This window comes from Salmo salar, chromosome ssa06 (genome assembly GCF_905237065.1).
Source record: "Salmo salar chromosome ssa06, Ssal_v3.1, whole genome shotgun sequence".
NCBI lineage: Eukaryota > Metazoa > Chordata > Actinopteri > Salmoniformes > Salmonidae > Salmo > Salmo salar.
In genome coordinates, this window is record NC_059447.1 from 62,323,445 (window position 1) to 62,350,511 (window position 27,067).

General features: G+C 45.4%; 1 protein-coding gene across 2 annotated transcripts in view; it reads left to right on the forward strand.

Moving 5' to 3' along the window:
- man1a1 (mannosidase, alpha, class 1A, member 1) overlaps positions 1-27,067 on the forward strand; it is a 164,598-nt gene that overhangs the window by 103,256 nt on the left and 34,275 nt on the right. For both annotated transcript variants that reach the window (XM_014205126.2, XM_045720801.1), the window contains exon 5: positions 24,122-24,216. In XM_014205126.2, coding sequence (XP_014060601.1) covers positions 24,122-24,216 — 95 coding nt within the window. The remainder of the gene's footprint in view (positions 1-24,121; positions 24,217-27,067) is intronic.

A 27,067-nucleotide genomic window follows, 5' to 3' on the forward strand; every position in this document is an offset into this window, starting at 1 on the left:
TGTGTGTGTGTGTGGTGTGTGTGTGTGTGTGTCTTTGGTCTGTGTGTCTTTGGTCTGTGTGTGTGTGTGTCTTTTGGTCTGTGTGTGTGTGTGTGTGTCTTTGGTCTGTGTGTCTTTGGTCTGTGTGTGTGTGTGTCTTTGGTCTGTGTGTCTTTGGTCTGTGTGTGTGTGTCTTTGTGTGTGTCTTTGGGTGTGTGTGTGTGTGTGTCTTTGGTCTGTGTGTGTGTGTGTGTGTTTGGTCTGTGTGTGTGTGTGTGTGTCTTTGGTCTGTGTGTGTGTGTGTGTGTGTCTTTGGTCTGTGTGTGTGTGTGTGTGTCTTTGGTCTTGTGTGTGTCTTTGGTCTGTGTGTCTTTGGTCTGTGTGTGTGTGTGTCTTTTGGTCTGTGTGTGTGTGTGTGTGTCTTTGGTCTGTGTGTCTTTGGTCTGTGTGTGTGTGTGTCTTTGGTCTGTGTGTCTTTGGTCTGTGTGTGTGTGTGTCTTTGGTGTGTGTCTTGTGTGTGTGTGTGTGTGTGTGTATCTTTGGTCTGTGTGTGTGTGTGTGTGTTTTGGTCTGTGTGTGTGTGTGTTTGGTCTGTGTGTGTGTGTCTTTGGTCTGTGTGTGTGTGTGTGTGTCTTTGGTCTTGTGTGTGTGTGTGTGTGTGTCTTTGGTCTGTGTGTCTTTGGTCTGTGTGTCTTTGGTCTGTGTGTCTTTGGTCTGTGTGTGTGTGTGTCTTTGGTCTGTGTGTGTGTGTGTGTGTGTGTCTTTGGTCTGTGTGTGTGTGTGTCTTTGGTCTGTGTGTCTTTGGTCTGTGTGTGTGTGTGTATCTTTTGGGTGTGTGTGTGTGTGTATCTTTTTGGTGTGTGTGTGTATCTTTTGGTGTGTGTGTGTGTATCTTTTGGTGTGTGTGTGTGTATCTTTTGTGTGTGTGTGTGTGTGTGTGTGTCTTTGGTCTGTGTGTGTGTCTTTGGTCTCTTGTGCCCTAGCAAGAGCTGTTCACCGGGATCACGCACAGTGATAAAACCCCTCTCACTCTATTACCTAGTGTCTGCTCATTCATCCCCCCCCCCCCAGCCAGCCGTGTTACGATGTATCTGGGACATAATAAAGACGTCCGCTAGCTAGGCTCCTAAATATATCAATTATTCCCAGTCTACCTTCCATGCTACATTGCGTGCCTCTCAGACTCACCCCACTGTTAACAGAGAGAATTAATGAATTAAAGAAAACGCACTGGCGACTGAAACACAATTATCCCGGGGAGTCACGGCTGCACTTTGCCAGGCACAAATTCAAATCAATAGAAGCTAACAAGTCGGGGACAGTAATGAGCTTGGCGTTTTTGTTTTTTCTCCCGTCCTGTTGCCTATTTTGTGACTGGTGTGTAATTGTTGACGAACACAGGGAAAGTAATCCGTGTCTTGTAACGGACCCTGTGTTAGAGTCTGGTATAGGGGAGATCTCCCATTCCCCTTCCTAGCACATGCCTTTTATTTGCTGGAGAGCCAGGGCCCAGGGAATATCCGTCTCTTCTCCTCTCTTCCATGGATCTGCTTCAATCCAGGCTTTTAGAGGATTTCTCCTCACTGCTGTCTTCAATTTACGGACAATGTTCTTGTGTGCTAGCGCATTCCGCAGATGTGAGCCTGTTCCAGCCCTGAAGGATTAGACTACAGAAAACACCAGGGCCTTTTTCTCCTCACTTCTCTAATGTTTGGTTGTACATTATCATCCACCCCCTCAGGGAGAACGCAGTGGGAATCCACACATCTTCTGCTTTGTTTTTTAAAGGGAGAGGATAGGATGGTATTGTGGCTAGTTTATTTGTTCAGGCGTGTTCTCAGTCTCCGACAAAACTGTTCCTCTCCTTTCTTCCCTCTCAGACATGGGGTAGATCCCAGCTCATCCCCACCTTATGTAAATGACTTTGTGATGGAAACACTGGGATGCTGGGAGCAGTTTATCACTCTCTGGTCTGCCACAGCCCTCCCCTCCTCTTCCACCTCCTCCCAGCTCAGTGGGCTCAGCTCTTAGGCACAATAAGGCAGACATATTAGAGGAAGCTGCTGAGGATCTGTAGTCCTCATTATGCTGAAAGAGGCAACAGTGAGGATAGAGGGAGCCTGGCAGTCATCAGCAGCTCAGCACTCCCCTTCTGTCTGTCTGGTCCAGATTGCGCTCAATATTAAGCCCTCCAGCTCCTGTGTGAATGGATGTCCTTGTCTGCCTCTATTTGTCTTTGGTCCAGCCGCAGTGGAGGCCCATCTTCATCTTCGGCATCTCTTTCAACACCACATCTCTCTCGGTCGGTCTTGGAGTGTCAGTGTTGGAGTGTCAGTGGAGGATGTGTATGGGTAGTGTCCAGTGAGAGTGCAGAGAGCCAGTGCCAAAAAAAAGTCATAAAAAGTGGGTCAATGCAGATAGCCCGCAATCCATTTGATGAACTGTTCAGCAGTCTTATGGCTTGGTGGTAGAAGCTGTTCAGGAGCCTCTTGGTCTCAGACTTAGTGTTCCGGTACAGCTTGCCGTGCGGTAGCAGAGAGAACAGAACTTGAAGCACTTGACCAGCTCCACTACAGCCCCGTCAATGTGAATGGGGTTGTGCTCAGCCCTCCGTTTCCTGTAGTCCACGATCAGCTTCGCCTTGCTGACGTTGAGGGAGAGTTTGTTGTCCTGGCACCACACTGCCAGGTCTCTGACCTCCCTATAGGCTCATCTTCATCTGTGATCAGGCCTACCACCACTGTGTTGTTGGCAAAGTTCATGATGGGGCTGGAGTCGTGGGTGAACAAGGGAGTACAGGAGGGGGCTCTCGGTGCCTGGGTGGGGGCTCTCAGTGCCTGGGTGGGGGCTCTCGGTGCCTGGGTGGGGGCTCTCGGTGCCTGGGTGGGGGGACTCTCGGTGCCCAGGTGGGGGGACTCTCGGTGCCCAGGTGGGGGGACTCTCGGTGCCCAGGTGGGGGGACTCTCAGTACCTGGGTGTGTGTTGTGTGCGCTGTGGTTGCAGTAGAATTTCTACACAGAGGGACAGAGCATTAATTTCCACCATACATTTTTACGTCCCATATAATGTGGTGCCGAAATTCTCTTAGCCTATTGTTTTCTGGCACATTCATTTTTTTTCTTTTGCGTGCCGTGTCCAACAGTTAAAAACGAGTCGGTCCAGTGGAATTTCGTCAGTGGCCAGTAACTTTTTTTGATAATCAGCTCTGTCGTAACCTACCATTGAATACTCAACATCTCATCCCAAAATTATAGGCATTAATATGGAGTAGGTCCCCCCCCTTTTGCTGCTATAACAGCCCCCACTCCACTGGATGTTGGAACATTGCTGTGGGGACTTCCTTCCATTCAGCCACAAGAGCATTAGTGAGGTCGGGCACTGATGTTGGGCAATTAGGCCTGGCTCGCAGTCGGCGTTCCAATTCATCCCAAAGGTGTTCGATGGGGTTGAGTTCAGGGTCTCGACAAACCATTTCTCTATGGACCTCGCTTTGTGCACAGAGGCATTGTCATGCTGAAACAGGAAAGGGCCTTCCCCAAACTGTTGCCACAAAGTTGGAAGCACAGAATCGTCGAAAATGTAATTTGTATGCTGTAGCGTTAAGATGTCCCTTCACTGGAAGAAAGGGGCCTAGCCCAAACCATGAAAAATGGCCCCAGACCATTATTCCTCCTCCACCAAACTTTACAGTTGGCACTATGCATTGGGGCAGGTAGCATTCTCCTGGCATCCGCCAAACCCGGATTCGTCCGTCGGACTGCCAGATGGTGAAGCGTGATTCATCACTCTAGAGAACGTGTTTCCAGTCCTCCAGAGTCCAATGGCGGCGAGCTTTATACCACTCTGGCCGACACTTGGTAGTGTGCATGGTGATCTTAGGCATGTGTGCGGCTGCTCGGCCATGGAAACCCATTTCATGAAGCTCCCAACGAACAGTTAGTGTGCTGACGTTGCTTCCAGAGGTAGTTTGGAACTCGGTAGTGAGTGTTGCAACTGAGGACAGACAATTTTTACATGCTTCAGTACTCGGCAGCCCCGTTCTGTGAGCTTGTGTGGCCTACCACTTCGCGGCTGAGCCGTTGTTGCTCTTAGACGTTTCCACTTCACAACAACAGCACTTACAGTTGACCGGGGCAGCTCTAGCAGGGCAGAAATTTGCTGAACTGACGTGTTGGAAAAGTGGCATCCTATGACAGTGCCATGTTGAATGTCACTGAGCTCCTCAGTATGGGCCATTCTACTACCAATGCTTGTCTATGGAGATTGCATGGCTTTGTGCTCGTTTTAATATACCTGTCAGCAACAGGTGTGGCTGAAATAGCCGAGTCCACTCATTTGAAGGGGTGTCCTCATACTTTGTGTATCATAATAACCAAATATAGCCTATTAATAGTTGAATATAGAAAGAAAGTATGCCAACCTATACTGCCCTACCAAGCAAAAAGGCAGTAACTGCTCATAGTGTGGAACTGAGAAAAGTGGCTTTTATTTACCTTGGTTTCACAGTAACTTGATGCAGTTACTGTTAACATGACCCCCATTTTCTCCAAAACACAATACAATAGAGGCAGGATACTTGTCCACATGATTAATAAGCATGCATTTACTTTCAACCAAATGAGCAGTTACTGCCTTTTTCTTGGTAGGGCAGTATAGGCCCTGCATGACCACAATGCATTTAAGAACTACACCATGTCCGGACCAGGAAAAATTCTGTTTGGGACAGTAGATTCTTGGCCTACTGGTCCGACCGGGCCAGTGAGGAAAGAAAGTTAACGTTGGACCCTGGCGTGTTTCATATGCAGCCACGGAGTCGCGCCACATAGGCTTTTTACTGTGCTTTGATTGATGAATAGCAAGATGGACTAGTTTTATAAAAGGTGTCAAACTGACTGTTGACAAACTGACTGAATAAAGTCTATCTCATATATCCTTGCCATTCATAAATTATACATGAATGGTATCGCATCCGGACAAGTAAACTAAAGTTCTCGTTTGTATTTTTAATATGAAGTCCGTTAGGACTTGTCAGACAGTGGTGTTAAAGTGAGTGACTCGTCAGTAGCTTACTGAATTGCATCGGTAAGAGAGCTGTTCATTTGGCTCCCTAATTTGCATACTGGTAGGCTTGTTGGCGATTATCTGCAGATAAATGATGAAAACATTCGATGAAGATGGTGAATCCTCCTCACTGCATGAACAACAGACAGGCTAGTAGAGAGAGCCTCACTCTGGTCCAATAAAGCTAACGATACATCTGTTATTTTCAAATATATTGATCTAGGTCTAGTGATTTGATCAAAGTGTTGACAATGGAGTAGTCGACCGCTGCTCTCTGTGTAGCAAAGCCCATGATTAACACCTGCTACATTCTTCAATCATACCTGGATTGCAGATAGCTGAGAAGATGCCTCTTAAACGGAAGCTTGAAGCCTGTGGAAGTCAGCAGACTCGTACAGGATTCTTTAAAGGTCCAGTGCAGTCCAAATGAAGTTGTTTTTCATATCTTATTGTACAACAGCTGATGAAACTAACACTGTAAAAAGGTGATCTGTGTTTTTTTCCTGATAGTTGCTGGTTGAAAATACAATCTAGCTTTAGAATATACCAGAGGCCAACAAAACATAGATTTTTCGGAGTTCCCTGGCTGGCTACTTTTTCTATTTGGATGTCTACTCCATGTGCTAGTGGAAAACACTACGTCTCTGTGTGTGGAATAAAGGTGATCTAGAGTTTTTTTTTTTTTTACTCTAGTTGCACAGGTGACATGCTGGTAGAAATGAGGTAAGACGGATTTTCCTGCATTAAAATCACTGGCCACGAGGCACTTCCTGAGTGAGTTTTTGTATTTTTTTCTTGTTTACTTATGGCCCTATAAAGCTACGAAAAATATAGATGAAAACTCTCTTGGTAAATAATATGGTCAAAGTATTCTAACGCCGGTGAGCAGAACGTTGACACTTCCTTGATATTAGATATGGCCAGGCTATGGTCACTCAGTCTGTACATTTGTTCATTTCTTACTTTGTTTGAAATATTAGATTTTGACAAGGTGTTGTGTTAATTTCTGTTTTAGAGCTTGGTTACATTGAAGCTTGTGCTTTTAAATTAAATACAACTTTGCCAGTAATTAGTGCATGAATTAGGTATAGCTATTTATATTTGTTTGAATGTAGATATTGATGGTCCAATTGTTGAATTTAGCAGGTGCTTTTGGGCCAGTTGCTCTAAAGGGGCGCACTCTGTGTTTCAGGGTTGTTTCTCCTAGGGTGAAATGATATCTTCTTTCCTAAGATCTGGGCTTTTTCTGAAGATCATGACTTTGTTTTTATCCATATTAATGGATGGTGCCCAGTCCTTACAATACTGTTCTATCAAGGACAGACTTTGTTGTAGCCTCTGTTCTGTTGGTGGCGAGATTACTAAGTCATCGGCATATAAAATCAACTTTATTTATTTGTATTGAATAAGGTCTGGCTCCTATTACAACCTTGTCTCACTCGTCTGTTCTAAGGAATTGTCTTCTTTTTTTGTTCCCCAACACTAGGTTAACACAGCTTGAGAAAAGACTCTCAGCGTAGGCCTGCTCTGTTCGTATGCTGTCTGGCCCACAGGCTTTACCGCTCTTGAGGGACTTTTTTGTATCATTTAATTCAGACACTGCAATAGGATTGTCCAGTTGGTTTTGTTTGTATTTTTCTGTTCATTGTAATTATTTTAATTGTTCTATTATTGATGTTTGGGTTTAGTTCACTGAACAATATATATATATATATATTATATTGTTTTCAAAGTGTTCTTTACAGGTTATACCAACTTTGGTTGGGAGGTTTTTATTTTTAAGTGGTATCTAGTTTCCATAATTCCCTAAATTAATTTGTATTGATTGCCTCCTCTATCTTGAGTTCCGTGTAAATTTGGTATTTTTCGTATATATTTTTTTGTATATATTTCAATATATTTTCAATCTCTTTTTCCATATTTTTTATTAAATATACCTTCCAGCAACCTCACCCAATGTGATACGGATCTGCTATTTTTAGACCTTATAGCCAGAACCTCCATCAGTAGCTAGCCATCAGAAGCTAACCAGCTAATTAGCTACTAGCTATTTAGTCATTGTTAGCCACTGCTAGCGGCCTTTACCTTTAGCACAGACACCAGCCGCTTTTAGCCTGGATAATACTTGCCAGTCTGCTCAGCGCGTTATCAACCCTGAGCATATCGGACTGTTTTTCTCCACGACAACACCGGATTTCTGCCGTAAGCCCTGGACCATTACTCCAGATCATCGCAGCTGCCACCGAGTGGCCCAGCCCCGAAGCTAGCCTTGAGCCAGGCCCATCTCCCGGCCTGCTCAGTGGACCCTATGATCACTTGGCTACACAGCTGATGCCTCCCGGACTCTTCACTAACACGACTAGAATCCGCTACACCACCGGATTCTTGCCGTAAGCTCAGGACTTTTGCATCGGATCATCGCTGCTACCGAGTGGCTATTGTGGCTAACACCCTTGTACCGAAGCTAGCACCAGTTAGCTGCAAGCCAGGCGGATCTCCCAGCTAGCAAACGAAGTCCAGCTACAATACCTCTTTTGCCAACTGGCCTGGACCCTTTGTCAACACGGAGCCCCGCCGTTCCATCACGACTGGTCTGCCGACGTAATTCCATCCTCTGTGCCCTCAGCCTTTGCCAGACGTCGGAGCAGACGCTTCTACTAGCCCCGGCCTGCTACTTTTCTTTTTTTTTTTACGGCGTGTCTCCCGCTTGCTAGCATAGTAACGACTGCCTAGCGGCTTCCCTATGATCACTTGGCTACATAGATGATGCCTGTTGGAATGTTCATTAATCACGGTACTCCATTTTGTTTATCTGTCGGCCTCAGCCTCGAACTCAGGCCCTGTGTGTAGTTAACCGACCCTCTCTGCCCATTCATCACCATTTTACCTGTTGTTGCTGTCTTAGCTGATTGGCTGTTGTTGTCTTACCCGTTGTTGCCTTCGCTAGCTCTCCCAATCAATACCTGTGATTGATTTATGCCTTGCTTGATGTCTCTCTCTAATGTCAATATGCCTTGTATACTGTTGTTTAGGATATTTATTGTTGTTTTAGTTCACTGCGGAGCCCCTAGCCCAACTCAACATGCCTCAGATACCTCTTTTGTCCCTCCTCCCACACATGCGGTGACCTCACCCAGCATAACTAGTGCATCCAGAGATGCAACCTCTTATCGTCACTCAATGCCTAGGTTTACCTCCACTGTACCCACACCCTACCATACCCTTGTCTGTACATTATGGCCTGAATCTATCCTACCACGCCCAGAAATCGGCTCCTTTTATTCTCTGTCCCCAACACACTAGATGACCAGTTTTGATAGCTTTAGCCGTACCCTCATCTTACTCCTCCTCTGTTCCTCGGGTGATGTGGAGGTTAACCCAGGCCCTGCGTGTCCCCAGGCGCTCTCATTTGCTGACCTCTGTAACAGTAAAAACCTTGGTTTCATGCATGTTAACATCAGAAGCCTCCTCCCTAAGTTTGTTTTACTCACTGCTTTAGCACACTCCGCCAAGCCAGATGTCCTTGCCGTGTCTGAATCCTGGCTTAGGAAGGCCACCAAAAATTCTGAGATTTCCATCCTCAACTACAACATTTTCCTTCAAGATTGAATTGCCAAAGGGGGTGGAGTTGCAATCTACTGCAGAGAGAGCCTGCAAAGTTCTGTCATACTTTCCAGGTCTATGCCCAAACAGTTCGAGCTTCTAATTTTAAAAATGAATCTCTCCAGATATGTCTCTCACTGTTGCCACCTGTTATAGACCCCCCTCAGCTCCCAGCTGTGCCCTGGACACCATATGTGAATTGATTGCCCCCCATCTATCTTCAGAGTTTGTTCTGTTAGGTGACCTAAACTGGGATATGCTTAACACCCCGGCAGTCCTACAATCTAAGCTAGATGCCCTCAATCTCACACAAATTATCAAGGAACCCACCAGGTACAACCCTAAATCCGTAAACACGGGCACCCTCATAGATATCCTGACCAACTTGCCCTCCAATACACCTCTGCTGTCTCAGCGATCACTGCCTCATTGCCTGCATCCGCTATGGGTCCGCGGTCAAACGACCACCCCTCATCACTGTCAAACGCTCCCTAAAACACTTCTGCGTGCAGGCCTTTCTAATTGACCTGGTCCGGGTATCCTGGAAGGATATTGACCTCATCCCGTCAGTCGAGGATGGGTTGTTCTTTAAAAGTAATTTCCTCACCATCTTAAATAAACATGCCCCTTTCAAAAAATGTAGAACTAATAACAGAAAGAGCCCTTGGTTCACTCCAGACCTGACTGCCCTCGACCAGCACAATAACATCCTGTGGCGGACTGCACTAGCATCGAATAGTCCCCGCGATATGCAACTTTTCAGGGAAGTCAGGAACCAATACACGCAGTCAGTTAGGAAAGCAAAGGCTAGCTTTTTCAAACAGAAATGTGCATCCTGTAGCTCTAACTCCAAAACGTTTTGGGGCACTGTAAAGTCCATGGAGAATAAGAGCACCTCCTCCCAGCTGCCCACTGCACTGACGCTAGAAAACACTGTCACCACCGATAAATCCATGATAATCGAGAATTTAAATAAGCATTTCTCTCCGGCTGGCCATGCTTTCCTCCTGAATACCCCAACCCCGCACCCCCCGCTGCTACTTGCCCAAGCCTCCCTAGCTTCTCCTTCACCCAAATCCAAATAGCAGATGTTCTGAAAGAGCTGCAAAACCTAGACCAGTACAAATCAGCAGAGCTAGACAATCTGGACCTTCTCTTTCTAAAATGATCCACCGCCATTCTTGCAACTCTTATTACCAGTCTGTTCAACCTCTCTTTCTGTATCGTTCGAGATCCCTAAAGATTGGAAAGCTACCGCGGTCGTCCCCCTCTTCAAAGGGGGTGACGCTCTAGACCCAAACTGTTATAGACCTATATCCATCCTGCCCTGCCTTTCTAAAGTCTTTGAAAGCAAAGTTAACCTCTATGGGCTAGGCGGGACGAATTCGTCCCACCTACGTAACAGCCAGTTGAATCCTGTGGCGCGATTTTCAAATACCTTAAAAATTCTATTACTTCAATTTCTCAAACATATGACTATTTTACAGCTATTTAAAGACAAGACTCTCGTTAATCTAACCACACTGTCCGATTTCAAAAAGGCTTTACAACGAAAGCAAAACATTAGATTATGTCAGCAGAGTACCAAGCCAGAAATAATCAGACACCCATTTTTCAAGCTAGCATATAATGTCACAAAAACCCAGAAGACAGCTAAATGCAGCACTAACCTTTGATGATCTTCATCAGATGACACACCTAGGACATTATGTTATACAATACATGCATGTTTTGTTCAATCAAGTTCATATTTATATCAAAAAACAGCTTTTTACATTAGCATGTGACGTTCAGAACTAGCATACCCCCTGCAAACTTCCGGCGAATTTACTAACAATTTACTAAATTACTCACGATAAACGTTCACAAAAAGCATAACAATTATTTTAAGAATTATAGATGCATTACTCCTCTATTCACTCGATATGTCTGATTTTAAAATAGCTTTTCGGTGAAAGCACATTTTGCAATATTCTAAGTACATAGCCCGGCATCACAGGGCTAGCTATTTAGACACCCAGCAGGTTTAGCACTCACCAATATCAGATTTACTATAAGAAAAATGGTCATACCTTTCCTGTTCTTCGTCAGAATGCACTCCCAGGACTTCTACTTCAATAACAAATGTAGGTTTGGTCCAAAATAATCCATAGTTATGTTCCAACAGCGACGTTTTGTTCGTGCGTCCCAGACACTATCCCAATGGTAAATAACGGTCGCGCGCACGGCGCATTTCGTGACAAAAGATTTCTAAATATTTCATTACCGTACTTCGAAGCATGTCAACCGCTGTTTAAAATCAATTTTTATGCCATTTTTCTCGTAAAAAAGCGATAATATTCCGACCGGGAATCTGCAATTAGATAAACAGCCGAAGGAAAATATATCACTGGGTCGAATCCTCTGATGGGCCACTTGGCAAAGGCGATTATGTGTTTCAGCCTGAGGCTGCCTCGTCATCGTTCAGGTTTTTTCCGGGCTCTGAGAGCCTATTGGAGCCCTAGGAAATGTCACGTTACAGCTAAGATCCTGACTCTTCAATAAACAGAAGCAAGAACAACAACACCTTGTCAGACAGGCCACTTCCTGCATGAAACCTTCTCAGGTTTTTGCCTGCCAAATGAGTTCTGTTATACTCACCGACACCATTCAAACAGTTTTAGAAACTTTAGGGTGTTTTCTATCCATATGTAATAAGTATATGCATATTCTAGTTACTGGGTAGGAGTGGTAACCAGATTAAATCGGGTACGTTTTTTATCCGGCGGTGTAAATACTGCCCCCTAGCCCTAACAGGTTAATAAACGGATCACTGACCATTTCGAATCCCACCGTACCTTCTCCGCTGTGCAATCCGGTTTCCGAGCTGGTCACGGGTGCACCTCAGGCACGCTCAAGGTACTAAACGATATAACCGCCATTGATAAAAGACAGTACTGTGCAGCCGTCTTCATCGACCTGGCCAAGGCTTTCGACTCTGTCAATCACCGTATTCTTATCGGCAGACTCAACAGCCTTGGTTTCTCAAATGACTGCCTCGCCTGGTTCACCAACTACTTCTCAGATAGAGTTCAGTGTGTCAAATCGGAGGGCCTGTTGTCCGGACCTCTGGCAGTCTCTGGGGGTACCACAGGGTTTAATTCTCGGGCCAAATCTTTTCTCTGTATATATATCAACGTTGTCGCTCTTGCTGCGGGTGATTCCCTGATCCACCTCTACGCAGACGACACCATTCTGTGTACATCTGGCCCTTCTATGGACACTGTGTTAACAAACCTCCAAATGAGCTTCAATGCCATACAACACTCCTTCCGTGGCCTCCAACTGCTCATAAATGCTAGTAAAACTAAATGCATGCTTTACAACCGATCGCTGCCCGCACTCTCCCGCCCGACTAGCATCACTACTCTGAACGGTTCTGACTTAGAATATGTGGACAACTACAAATACCTAGGTGTCTGGCTAGACTGTAAACTCTCCTTCCAGACTCATATCAAACATCTCCAATCCAAAATAAAATCTAGAGTCGGCTTCCTTTTTTCACTCACGCTGCCAAACATACCCTCGTAAAACTGATTATCCTACCGATCCTCGACTTCGGCGATGTCATTTACAAAATAGCCTCCAATACTCTACTCAGCAAATTGGATGCAGTCTATCACAGTGCCATCCGTTTTGTTACCAAATCACCTTATACCACCCACCACTGCAACCTGTATGCTCTCGTCGGCTGGCCCTCGCTACATATTCGTCGCCAGACCCACTGGCTCCAAGTCTTTTCTAGGTAAAGCTAGAAAACAACAAGCATCTGTAGCACACGCTCCAGCAGGTATATCTCACTGGTCATCCCCAAAGCCAACACCTCCTTTGGCTGCCTTTCCTTCCAGTTCTCTGCTGCCAATGACTGGAACAAATTGCAATAATTGCTGAAGTTGGAGACATATCTCCCTCACTAACTTTAAGCATCAGCTATCTGAGCAGCTTGCTGATCGCTGCAGCTGTACACAGCCCATCTGTAAATAGCCCATCCAATATACCTACCTCATCACCATATTGTTTTTTATTAACTTTTTGGCTCTTTTGCACACCAGTATTTCTACTTGCACATCATCATCTGCACATCTATCACTCCAGTGTTAATTTGCTAAATTGTAATTACTTCGCTACTATGGCCTATTTATTGCCTTACCACCTCACGCCATTTGCACACACTGTATATAGAGTTTTTTCCTATTGTGTTATTGACTCTACGTTTGTTTATTCCATGTGTAACTCTGTTGTTTGTGTCGCACTGCTTTGCTTTATCTTGGCCAGGTTGCAGTTGTAAATGGGAACCTGTTCTCAACTGGCCTACCTGATTAAATAAAGGTGAAATACAATATTTTGCCAAGCTCATTACTCATATAGAAGGATTTATTTCTTTGTAATTAATAACTTCTTATATTAGCTTAGGGCCTGTTGGTATATGAGACGTGTTTTTGGTTTGACAAAACTCTTAGTTGTCTTGCAGTGGAACATTAATTGTCAAACCATTTTCCTTTGGAAGTTATCTTTTTTGATGTTCCCTTTTTTCACCTTTTTTAGATTCGATTTTCTAGCCAGTTTTAGAAATATATCAATCAATTCACTGGGATTAAAGCTCTCCGTTAATGCGACGGATTTCTGTCATGTGGGTTCTGGAGAGGTCGTTTTTGAGATCAGTGTAGCGCCGTAGTAAGAATATCTGGGGGTGTGCACTGACCTGACATGAATGATTTGTTGATGACACTCCAATGTTCAGATGAAGGGAATTAAATAGTCTTTATACAATTTGTGGGTCTAATCCTAGATGCTGATTTGGTTAAAACCACGTTCCAGCCTGTGTCTATTTCACAAGTTACCACCAGCTAAAGCTATGATGTTGAAATGCCTATTTACTCTGTTCCATCTGACTGCACAATTCACAGACCCATCAGCCCAGCCAGACAATTTATAAACTTGATCTCCAATGTAAAAAGCATCTAGACATTATCTCACATTTCTTTTAGACTAGCAATTGGTTTTCAATAGCAGAGATTTGTATAAACCGTGCTGTCTGTCTCTCTGACATTTGCAACATTGTTTCAATATTGACATGCGATCTCCAGCTGTCCCATAGTAATGAACATGTAGGGGTCGGGATGAGACAGACAGGCAGCTTTTCTCAGCCAGTCGAAATCATGAATCAGCATCATTTTTATGGATGTGTACACAGAGATGTCAATGGAAAGCAGGTAAAACAAATGCAGCTAGTCTTTCCAGCTTCAGCTTGAAGTTATTTTTTTGATGTGTTGTTGGCTAGCTACTCTGAACAACAGTGTCCTGAGTAGAGAGCACATTTTCTATGCCAGGTGAAATCGAACATCATTAGCTAACTGTTATGGATGTATTCAAATAAATGTCACTACAAAACAGCTTAAACAAATGCAAATGAAGTCTGGGTTCCTGCTCTTTAGGCCAAAGGCAGATAACCTCAGACCTTGTATATTCTAGGATGAGATAGTAAAAGCTTTGTGTTCCATGGTGTCTAGTGTTGTTTTCGTGTGGTTTAGGCTCGGACCATTACAATAGGTGTGAGCAGAGCATGTTGAGCATCTGATACATACCGCTTAGGTCGCAGGATGGGGCTCTGTCTCTCTCTGTCACTCTCACTCTGTCACTCTCTCTCTCATCTGTCTCTCTCTTGTCTGTCTCTCTCTTGTCTAGTTCTGGCATTTAGGTCTCTCTCACTCTCTCACTCTGACTCTCATACTGCCTTATGAGTGCTTATAGACCATAATCTGAAAATCTTGTTGGATTGCAATGATCTTAAGCCACACATCTGGTCCCTGGTCAGTTAATAGGCTGAGTCAGAGGTTGAAGTGCCCTTTTGGTCTTTACAGTAGATGGTCTTTGCGGTAGATGGTCTTTGCGGTAGATGGTCTTTGCGGTAGATGGTCTTTGCGGTAGATGGTCTTTACGGTAGATGGGGAAATTGGTTGCTTCTCAGCTATGGAGGCCAAGGCTATCAGCTCTAGTCTCAGATAGCTCTGACATATAGGCAGTGTAATGAACTGTCAATGGAACCCACTTGTGGCAAAGAAGCCAGTTTTCCTGCACCTGGTCTGACCTTTAAGACTCCTGGTGTTTGAGTAGACAGACAGACGGACACAAGATCTAGGTCTCTTCATTTGGGTTTACTGCTGCCCCTCAGAATCTCTCTCTACTTTTCTCACATACTTTCTCTCTCTCTTTCCCTATGGCATTTTATCCCTCTTTACCTCCCACAAAATCCACTTATCTCACTAGCCCTCTCCCTCTTTCCCTCTCTCCCTCACTGCTGTGGATTGTTAGCTGTAATAAGTGCTGGGGCCCACAGTGCTGACTTAAGATAAATCCCTACAAATGACTGTGGTAATTGCCTTGAAGTGCCCTTTCACAATGTCTCCCCCTGCACCCAGGACGTGATCTATTGTGGCTTGCTCCGTTAATGTCAGCATAGCAGAGAGGCACAAACTACAAACGACACCTAGTAATTGTAAAGCACAGGTATGCCATTCCTCTAAAAAAAAACGTATTGGGACGTAATGGGGGAATGGGGTTCTCTCGCTCACTGCTTAATAGTTCATTAAGGAATGGAGAAAGGTCTGAGTCGTCATTTTAGATGTGAGGTGAGAGATCTTCAGGCTCTCTTTGCTAATATAAAAACCTGCGCCTCAGCAGCACATTAAAGGAAGGGGCACAACCCCTGATCTCAAAGACTTCAGTGTTGTTACTTTTCAATCATCAGGTGAATCAGTCATGCCAGGGACGCCAGGTGAGTTCTCTCACTGGCACTGCCCAATCGATGGCCTAATCAATCTTTTAAGGGCTTAGGCACAGCAAAAAGCACCAGAGGACTCCTTTCTGAAGTCACAGTTTAGCTTTGAACTTTCAGCAAGCAATGATTTCTCAATTAGTCGGAAAGTCCCAGTTCCGTCCAGAGGCCTGTTTGAATGGTTTTGTTCTCCTCGGTCTTTAGGGAGGACAGCGCTGCTATGAGTCCCTCGCTCAGGTGGAAGTAAACTGGGAGAGTGCACTCTGGTAAACGGTGTGCTGGGTTTCATTCCCTAATGCAATTTGACCTCCCCTGTCCTGCCTGGTGTTTTGTGCAGCTCACCACAACTAGATCGGACCAAAGCTGCTCTTTCCCAGCAATTAATATCTCAGGCCCCTTTCAGGCTTTAGCCTGCTGAGTGCAGGATGGCATCTTAAGAGGGTCAGACCACTCTGTTTGATGAGCTGATGAGAGATCCAGTCTGGATACAATGCTCTTGTCTAGTCATTGTCACCCTCAGCAGAAGCCTGTGCAGACATCTGCAGGACTGTGCTCATGCCAATGGAGATTGGAGATCTCATGGGGTTTTAAAAATCTGTCATATCACCCCAGCCCCCCCGAGTATCTATCTGTATTTGATATTGTATTATGTGATATTAATCCACAACGGCTACAGTAGAAGCAGGTATAGTCAGATCTAACCCATGGTTCAGTAGCCACGGTGAAGTGAATTGCCATGGTGCCGTGTTCAGTCCTGTTGTTGACCTGTGATGTGTGCTCCCTGGAGAGTCATGGCAAGGGATTGGAGATCCAACTACTTGGCCCATCCCAGAGCCCCCCAGTCCATCCCTGGCACTTTATCCAGGTATGGGGGGGCTCTGGGCCGATCTATCGGAGTCACCAGATCCCTGTCACAGACACGTGGAGTAATTTGGGCTGTGTCCCGCGAGGCGGCCCAGTCACCCCTGGTCAGGCACGGTAATTCATCTTATTTAGTGGCATGTCCAGCCTTCCTCCCCACAGCCCCAAAGCACAGGACCCGTTAGCCTGGCTCCCAGTGACAGGCACATAGCCCCGATGTACACACACACACACACACACACACTCTTACACTCGCCCATTATCTCCCTCTCTCTGTGTGCTCGGTGGCTATGTCCTTATTCCCTAGCTCTAAATGTCTTGGTAGAGGACAAATATAATGGCTCCTATTGCAGAAAGAGGTTGTGTGCAAGTTGAAAGTAGTGAAACCAGACATCTCCCTGTTTTCAGAACTACAACCACTTCTTCCTTCTTTGTCTCCTCTGACCTGAATCGTTCAAATGAGTCTTGCGTTATCCACGTTCAGTGTCAGGAAACCCGCAAAAACCGCCGTTGCTGTTTATAATCTGTATAACACATGTCTCAGTTCTACTTCATAGCAGAGCCTTTCACATCAGTGATAAATCATTATCCAAACTCACTGGAGTGTGTTTGGAATATGATTATCATCATCAATATTTGCTAATGTTATCTGCCGTTCATCTCGCCTGGCCAGGTTGTTTGGTGGTGCAGATCATTTGATTGCTTTGTAAACCTTGTTGACAGTTTGCTTGATGACTCTAGGTGGTGCTGTAGTTAATCTATTCTCCAGCGACCTGGCATTATTAAAGGCATTAATCACACCAATTGGATGAGACGTAGCTACGCAGGATATCTTCATTTCTGACCTGTGTACAGTATATATGCCAAACCTGGTGGAATGGAATGATTTGTGGGTGTCCCCTACATACATTGCGGGGGCTCCAGATTACTTTCAGAATCTGCTCAGAAACGAGCTATAAATGTCCAATGTAATAACACGGATCCTGGAGGCGACAGACTAACTCAGTGGTGAATGAGCGAGGTAGACGGCCCACGTCTCATCGCAGAGGGGGCAGCAGTGGGCAGAAGGAACAGCGCTGTGGATTTAGTCGAATAGGTTAACAGGTGACCTTGTCCAGAGACTCCAAGGACACGGCGGGAGACATAGTAATTATTTGGTGGCTGACGCACACAGACCTAGCCGTGTTTTTTGAGTACGGCACAAGTCTCAGCGGGCATCCGGTGAATGACGCCGATGGGTGAAAGGCATCAGTAACACAATGAGCTGAAAGCAACCTCGCCACGTGATGTCATGTAGCATATTGACACGGCTACCAAATGCCTGTTTTGAAAGTTCGCCAGCACCTGTCTTTAAGCCCTTTCTCTATATACATCCATCAACCTCTGCTTTTTGAAAATACCCGATTCAATTACTTTCAAGACACCGGCTCTATTGCTCTACGACACCAATATTTGACAAGTTGCGTTTTTACCCTTTTCATTCGTGTCCCCTCAGAGCAGGCAGCTCATGGTGAGACATTCTCCACTATGGAGTGGCTGGTACCCAGTGGGGCATTCTCTAAAGCTGCTACCCTTTCTCCTTCATTATCTGAAATAAGACATTTTACTACTTCATAGAGGAGAGTATCTTTTCACATCAATTGGATTAGCAGGAAGCCGTGTGGCACAGGTCCCTGGATTGGCAGTGCTTCCACAAACTACACATTTCACCGCACCTATCCTTTGCATGTGACAATTATTATTATTTATTTTTTTGTCATTTATTTAACCAGAAGTCAATCGAGAACCAATTGTCATTTACAATAATCACCTGTCCTAGAGGCATAACATTGCAACAGTGACAGGACAACACACAAAGGTCTAACTCCAAAAAGTTTTGGGACATTGTAAAGTCCATGAAGAACAAGAGCACCTCCTCCCAGCTGCCCACTCCTACCCACGAGGCTAGGCGACACGGTCACCACCGATAAATCCATGATAATCGAACATTTCAATAAGCATTTCTCTATGGCTGGCCATGCTTTCCTCCTGGCTACCCCAACCCCGGCCACCAGCTCCGCACCCCTCGCAGCTACTTGCCTGAGCCTCCCCAGCTTCTCCTTCACACAAATCCAGATTGCAGATGTTCTGAAAGAGCTGCAAAACCTGGACCAGTACAAATCAGCTGGGCTAGACAATCTGGACCCTCTCGTTCTAAAATGATCCGCCGCCATTGTTGCAACCCCTATTACCAGTCTGTTCAACCTCTTTCATTTCGTCCGAGATCCCTAAAGATTGGAAAGCTGCCGCGGTCATCCCCCTCTTCAAAGGGGGTGACACTCTAGACCCAAACTGTTACAGACCTATATCCATCCTGCCCTGCCTTTCTAAAGTCTTTGAAAGCAAAGTTAATAAACGGATCACTGACCATTTCGAATCCCACTGTACCTTCTCCGCTGTGCAATCCAGTTTCCGAGCTGGTCACGGGTGCACCTCAGCCACGCTCAAGGTAATAAACGATATCATAACCACCATCGATAAAAGACAGTACTGTGCAGCCGTCTTCATCGACCTGGCCAAGGCTTTCGACTCTGTCAATCACTGTATTCTTATCGGCAGACTCAATTCAATAGCCTTGGTTTCTCAAATGACTGCCTCGCCTGGTTCACCAACTACTTCGCAGATAGAGTTCAGTGTGTCAAATCGGAGGGCCTGTTGTCCGGACCTCTGGCAGTCTCTATGGGGGTACCACAGGGTTTAATTATCGGGCCGACTCTCTTCTCTGTATATATATCAACGATGTGATTCCCTGATCCACCTCTACGCAGACGACACCATTCTGTATACATCTGACCCTTCTTTGGACACTGTGTTAACTAACCTCCAAACAAGCTTCAATGCCATACAAAACTCCTTCCGTGGCCTCCAACTGCTCTTAAACGCTAGCAAAACCAAATGCATGCTTTTCAACTGTTCGCTGCCCGCACCCGCCCGCCCGACTAGCATCACTACTCTGGACGGTTCTGACCTAGAATACGTGGACAACTACAAAAACCTAGGTGTCTGGCTAGACTGTAAACTCTCCTTCCAGACTCATATCAAACATCTCCAATCCAAAATCAAATCTAGAATCGGCTTTCTATTTATCAGCAAAGCCTCCTTCACTCACGCCGCCAAACTTACCCTAGTAAAACTGATTATCCTACCGATCCTCGACTTCGGCGATGTCATCTACAAAATAGCTTCCAATACTCTACTCAGCAAATTGGATGCAGTCTATCACAGTGCCATCTGTTTTGTTACCAAAGTGCCTTGTACCACCCACCACTGCGACCTGTATGCTCTCGTCGGCTGGCCCTCGCTACATATTCGTCGCCAGACCCACTGGCTCCAGGTCATCTACAAGTCTATGCTAGGTAAAGCTCCGCCTTATCTCAGCTCACTGGTCACGATAACAACACCCACCCGTAGCACGCGCTCCAGCAGGTATTTCCCACTGGTCATCCCCAAAGCCAACACCTGCTTTGGCCGCCTTTCCTTCCTGTTCTCTGCTGCCAGTGACTGGAACGAATGACAAAAATCGCCATCATCTGCTCATCATCATCTGCTAATCTATCACTCCAGTGTTAATCTGCTAAATTCTAATTACTTTGCTACTATGGCCTATTTATTGCCATACCACCTCATGCCATTTGCACACACTGTATATAGATTTTTTTTTCTATTGTGTTGACTGTACGCTTGTTTATTCCATGTGTAACTCTGTTGTTGTTTCTGTCGCACTGCTTTGCTTTATCTTGGCCAGGTCGCAGTTGTAAATGAGAACTTGTTCTCAACTAGCTGGTTAAATAACGGTGAAATAAAAAAATACAAAATAAAATAAAAAATACCACAAAACAAATATATAAAACAAACACTATACAGAGGGAAGGTACAAATTCACCAAATATACAACACTAAGAAATATTCAGTGTGTTAGAGCAGAAAAGGTCAAGGCAACACAGAAGACTTAATAATCAGCAGGTACATTGATCAGATAGCAGCTCAGTTAATGTTTCTGAAGGAGTGTGGTGGGATGAATATGTCAAGTTTGAGGGTCTTTTTGCAGCCTGTTCCAGTCGGCGGAAAATTGGAATGAATGACGGCCAAAGGAAGTGCGAACTTTGGGAATGACCAGTGTGATACATCTACCACAGAGCGCAGGTTGCTATTGGTAGTGGAGATGTTGAGGAGTGAGCGACTAAATAAATTTTTGCCAGTGGGTCTGGAGTCGTGTATGTAACAAGGGCCAGTTGACCAGGGTGTAAAGGTCACAGTGATGAGTGTTGAAGTGGTAACAAAGTGGATGGCAGTGTGGTAAATAATCTAGTTTTTTTTCGGGGCAAGACTGTAAATTACATCACCATAGTTCCGAATGGTCATTTTTACAAGGGTGTACTTGGCAGAGTGGGTGAAGGATGTTTTGTTGCGATACTGAAGGTGGGTGATGTGGGTATGGAATGAGAGTGAGCACTCCATCCATATACCAAGAAAACATAGTCTTGGTTATTTCTTTATTGATGCTGCTTGCAGACGTCTCCGCGCCTTCTCTTCTTCACAGCCGCACACAACCTGCTCTGACGGCTCTATATCACATTAGAACTATACTGAACAGAAATTTAAACGCAACATGTAAAGTGTTTGTCCCATTTTTCACAAGCTAAAATAAAAGATCACAGAAATGTTTTAAACGCATCCCCCAAAAAAGTTATCTCAAATGTTGTGCACAAATTTGTTTACGTACCTGTTCGTGAGCATTTCTCCTTTGCCAAGATAATCCATCCACCTGACAGGTGTGACATATCAAGAAGCTGATTAAACGGCATTATCATTATACAGGTGCACCTTGTGCCGGGGACAATGAAAGGCCACTCTAAAATGTGGAGTTTTGTCACATAACAAAATGGCACAATGTCAAGTTTTGAGGGAGCGTGCAATTGGCATGCTGGCTGCAGGAATGTCCACCAGAGCTGTTGCCAGCGAATTGAATGTTAATTTCTCTACCATAAGCCACCTCCAAAGTCATTTTAGAGAATTTGACAGTGCGTCCAACCGGCCTCACAACCGCAGACCACGTGTAACTATGCCAGCCCAGGACCTCCACATCCAGCTTCTTCACCTGTGAGATCGTCTGAGGGGGGGAGGGGTGCCGAAGAGTATTTCTGTCCTTAATAATGATTGGCTGGGCCAGGCTCCCCAGTGGGTGGACCTGGCTCCCAAGTGGGTGGGCCTATGCCATCCCAGGTTCACCCATGGCTGCGCCCCTGCCCAGTCATGTGAAATCTATAGATTAGGGCCTAATTTATGTATTTTAATTGACTGATTTCCTTCTATGAACTGTAACTCAGTAAAATCTTTGAAATTGTTTCATGTTACTTTTATATTTTTGTTCAGTGTGGTATATGAACATGTGCTGGTGGAGCATTGATAGAATACACAGATATGATCATGTCTACAGCTTTGTTATCTCTGTTTGTTACAGTAGCTCTTGCGACTAAATTTAGCGTTCTTATATGCTGGATTTAGCTGCACCCAGAGCACTTTATCTCAGAGCCGAAGTGTCTGCATGAAATTCTAATTATTGACTGGGGCATCTTCACTCCACACAGTGAGTGCATTCTCAGAAACTCTGGGGACTTCATAGGGAACGTATTTATTCTACATTAATATTCCTATTTCCTACTGTACAGAATCCTCTCAGGACTTGGACGTTAAGATGTGTATGTGCCTTTCATATCCTACCTGTCATTGTGTATTGGTGTCATTGTATATAATTTCATGTAAAGTGCTGGTGACATTTCCCTGCCCCTGATGTGATCTGAATGGGTTGATAGATGTACAGTGCATTCGGAAAGTATTCAGACCCCTTGACTTTTTCCACATTTTGTTTACGTTACAGCCTTATTCAAAAATGTATTAAATAGTTTTTTTCCCCTCATCAGTCTACACACAATACCCTATAATGACAAATCCAAAATAGATTCTTTTACATTTTTGCACATTTGTTAAAAATAACTATTACATAAGTATTCAGACCCTTTACTCAGTACTTTGTTGAAGCACCTTTGGCTGCGATTACAGCCTCGAGTCTTCTTGGGTATGACGCTACAAGCTTGTCACACCTGTATTTGGGGAGTTTCTCCCATTCTTCTCTGCAAATCCGCTTAAGCTCTGTCATGTTGGATGGGGAGCGTCGCTGCACCGCTATATTCAAGTCTCTCCAGAGATGTTCGATCGGGTTCAAGTCCTTGCTCTGACTGGCCCACTCAAGGACATTCAGAGACTTGTCCGAAGCCACTCCTGCGGTCTCTTGGCTGTGTGCTTGTGGTTGTTGTCTTGTTGGAAGGTGGACCTTTGCCCTAGTCTGTGGTCCTGAGTGCTCTGGAGCAGGTTTCATCAAGGATCTCTCTACTTTGCGCCGTTTAACTTTCCCTCGATCCTGACTCGTCTCCCAGTCCTTGCCGCTGAAAAACATCCCCACAGCATGATGCTGCCACCACCATGCTTCACCGTAGGGATGGTGCAAGGTACCCTCCAAACGTGACCCTTGGCATTCAGGCCAAAGAGTTCAATCTTGGTTTAATCAGATCAGAGAATCTTTTTTCTCATGGTCTAAGAGGCCTTTAGGTGCCTTTTGGCAAATCCAAGTGGGCTGTCATGTGCCTTTTACTGAGGAGTGGCTTCCGTCTGGCCACTCTACCATAAAGGCCTGATTTGGTGGAGTGCTGCAGAGATGGTTGTCCTTCTGGAAGGTTCTCCCATCTCCACAGAGGAGCTCTGGAGCTCTGTCAGAGTGACCATCGGGTTCTTGGTCACCTTCCTGACCAAGGCCCTTCTCCGATTGCAGAGTTTGGCTGGGTGGCCAGCTCTAGGAAGGGTCTTGGTGGTTCTAAACTTCTTCCATTTAAGAATGATGGAGGCCACTGTGTTCTTGGGGACCTTCAATGCCGCAGAATTTTTTTGGTAGCCTTCCCCAGATCTGTTCCTCGACACAATCCTGTCTCGGACCTCTACGGACATTTCCTTCGACCTCGTGGCTTAGTTTTTGTTCTGACATGCACTGTCAACTGTGGGACCTTCTATAGACACGCGTGTGCCTTTTTCAAATCATGTCCAATCAATTGAATTTAACACAGGTTGACTCCAAGTTGTCGAAACATCACAGATGATCAGGAAACAGGATGCACCTGAGCTCAATTTTGAGTCTCATAGCAAAGGGTCTGAATACTTATGTGAATAAGGTATTTATGTTTTTGTCATTATGGGGTATTTTGTGTAGATTGATGAGGGGGGAAATTATTTAATCAATTTTAGAAAAAGGCTGTAACAAAACAAGATGTGGAAAAGGGAGAGATGGTGGGTGGGTGGGAGGGAGGCGGTGTGAGGCAGCACAGCGTTGTGGAGCTAAGTGCAGTGCAGGATGGGAAGGAAGGCCTCAGACCCGCCACGCTCCGCTCTTATCTGATTGGCTTTTATCAGCCTGCTGCAGGATGTAGTCCTAAACACTCTTGCTCTGTCTCCCTCTTCCTGTCGTTCTATCTCTCTCTCGCTCTCTCCCTCGCTCCCGCTCTCTCACAAATCAGGAAACAGCCTCTCCTTCCCTCCTATCTAACAGGAAGAAGGGCAACGCTGCATGAGATAAAATGCCCATGTGACAGGAAGAGCTAACCCTAACCCATTGTCCATGGATCAGTGCCTTGTCACCACCTCTCAGACATCAGACAGGATTGACAGAAAGACGGGGGTAGATTGTTTGGCTGATACATCTCTCTGTTTGTTTGGTAGGTATTCAGGAAGAAGGCCATACAACTGGGAGAGAAGCTGTTGCCTGCATTCAAAACACCCACAGGCATCCCCTGGGCCCTCCTAAACCTGAAGAGGTGAGTCCTGCACTCAAACACCACCGTTCTGTCGGTCTCTGTCTGTTTTATATACAAAATGTACAGTCAGCCCACGGCTTCAAATATATCACTCACTATTCCCAATACTGGAGCGTCACTCAAATCAGAAGAGGTCAATACCTTGAACCTGGACCTGTATAGACATACACTGTACACCCACTAGGCAGCTTGAAATAGCTCACTCACTCTTTCCTTGCATCACTCGTCCTTGTACTCTGTTCACAGGAGTAAAGACCAAAAGCCTTCAATGATTTCACTCTCTCTCCCTCTGATTCCCTCAGTTACGTTAACTACACAGACTATTGCAAATACTTCTCTCTCTCTCCACAGCTTTGAAGTATTCTCTGCTGTGGGTTGATAGCATCGTGGTTGGCACATAAAAGCAGTTGTTTTGGGAAGTGGGGTCTCTGCTTGCTTTATACTGTCCCCCAAACCACAGAAGTGAGGAATGGTGTCAGTATCGATGCTCACGGCTCTGTTTTGGTAAGCCAGTGTTTTGACAACACACTGTCTGGACCTTGACATACTTCAGCCGATTTTATGATGCTCTTGCACACCGAGCCTGCCTCTAGATTGTTATTCTGTCTGCACCTTACTCTGAATGGCCTCTGCCCAGCGTCTAGGCTACAGAGTCTATAGCTGCCATGACTCCCTCCCTGCTCCAGAAAGAAACAGCTTCAGAATAATACAGCCCTGAGTCTGACATGTCAAGGGTTGGCTCGGGCTAACCAATCCAAAGTGACCGTTTTTTCTTGAGCAGCTCTCCATGGAAGTCTTGTTCCCTTCCTACCCTCCATCCCTCTCCTTGCCCTTATGGTAGCCCCCCTGAACTGAGGGGTGAGTCTAGCCGCCCACATCGCTGAGAATAGGGAGAGGGGAGTGAGAGGACAAAAGGGAGGACAGAGGGTACTCTCGAGGGGCAAACCTGTTGGATGATTATTATTGGGTTTGGAAATTGTTTTTCTTCCGACGCTAACCAATTTGCTGCCCGGTAGGTAAAAGCAGCAGGGGGCCTCAAGGGTGAAGGAAGAGGGGAATAAATGAGGGAGGAGGAGGAAGAAGAAGGAGGGGGGGCGTGTAACGCCAGTGGCTTGTCTCAGCCATGAGAATAAACAACCTCTCTGTCCAGTCTGCTTCAGTCTCCTGCAGCCAGTGTAGCATGCTCTGCCCATTCAGTCCAAGGCCTGAGAGAGTCCTTATTTACACACTCACACTCAACTCTTCCCTCTCACTGCACAACTCTTGCCACAACCAAGAACAGAGAGAGAGATTTTTGTCAGGGTCAAATCCACATAGCTTAGCTTTAAAGAAATACCACAAACCTGAACATGTGGGTGGCTTCGCAGCACTATTACTGTACCAAATGAAAGAAATGTCTTTAGCTTGATATGTAATATGTTATCTCTTCTCACATACCTACACACTGTATAATGTTTTTTTAATAGCCAGGAGGGAGAAACCTGTCTCACTTCAGTAAAAAGCTCAAGTCAAGCGCCATGTGAATGCATTCTTTTCACATTTTTCCCCAGTGAGACCGCAGCCCAGTTTGTCAGATATTCATTAAAACCCAGGTTGTCATGGAGATGACTGGGTCCGTGTAACAAATTCATTTCTCCCCGCTTATGGCGAATGAAAGGGCTTTCTGCACGCATCGTCACATGGTGGTTGGAGCTACCAGTCTCCTGGAGTTAGAGCCGAGGCCCCAGAGGACCGCCCCCGCCTGGCCCTCACCCCACCACTGGCCCCCAGGGGCCTCAACAGATTGGTGTCAATGATGAATTTACCACGCCACTGAACCATACTGTAGCTGGCCTAGCTTTTATAGAGCCCACCAGACCTTGACCACAGATGGCATTTCTGATATGGAGATGGTAAGGCATAGGAGTGAATAAGGTAGATTTCTTTGGGAAAAATAAATAGGCTTCCCTTAGTATGTAAGTTAATGTAGAGCCTGGCATATGTATATGATTTCTGTCTAGAGACTATAAGAAGCAGATTAGCATCAGTTGCGAGCACCATCCACTTAATAGTGAGCGGTGTTAAGAGAGCTCTCCCACTCATTCTCTCTCATTAGCGTGATGACTAACAAGACGAACGCTGTGTGCTGTCAAAAGCCTCTTGGCAGGTTTTGTTTGTGACTCATTTTCTTGTTGGAGGTTATGTCTGGCCAGCCCTCTTCCCTGTGTTTTTCATCTGAACATTTTGTTGGTGCTTGTTTCTAAGAAAGCTCTTAAGAGGGGGAAGTGGTCCCCTTTGGGGAATTCTGAATCTAAACTCACCGTTCTCTACCTGCATATAGAAAGAGATGATTTGATATTGATCAACCACTTTCCTTCTCGTTTCATCTGTGTGTGTGTGTTGCTGTGTGTATGTGGATGAGTCGGTGGTCCTCTGTGGCTCAATTGGTAGAGCATGGCGCTTGCAACGCCAGGATAGTGGGTTCGATTCCCGAGACCACCCCAACCATTCAGGTATAGAGGGGTTGGTTGATTAGCAACAGAGCTGACGTGTGTGCAACTATGAGCAAAACAAACAGGGTTGGCTTAGATTGTTGACAACATGTAAAATATATTTAGTCTTCAATGTTTATTGAAAACATAAATACGTTGTTACAATGAGCACTTGTTGTCTCTTAAATTCAGTGCATCATTACAGTTGTTGGTTAGCTAGCTAGCAAATTTTAGCTACGTTAGTATTGACATGAAATCAGTCAAAACGCCTCAAAACAAGAACAAGATGAAACTAGCTGAAATGAGTCACTTACGATTCCCCACATGGCAGCTTCTTGTCATTGTCGGTAGCCATCTGGCCATCCAGAGTCATAACAACT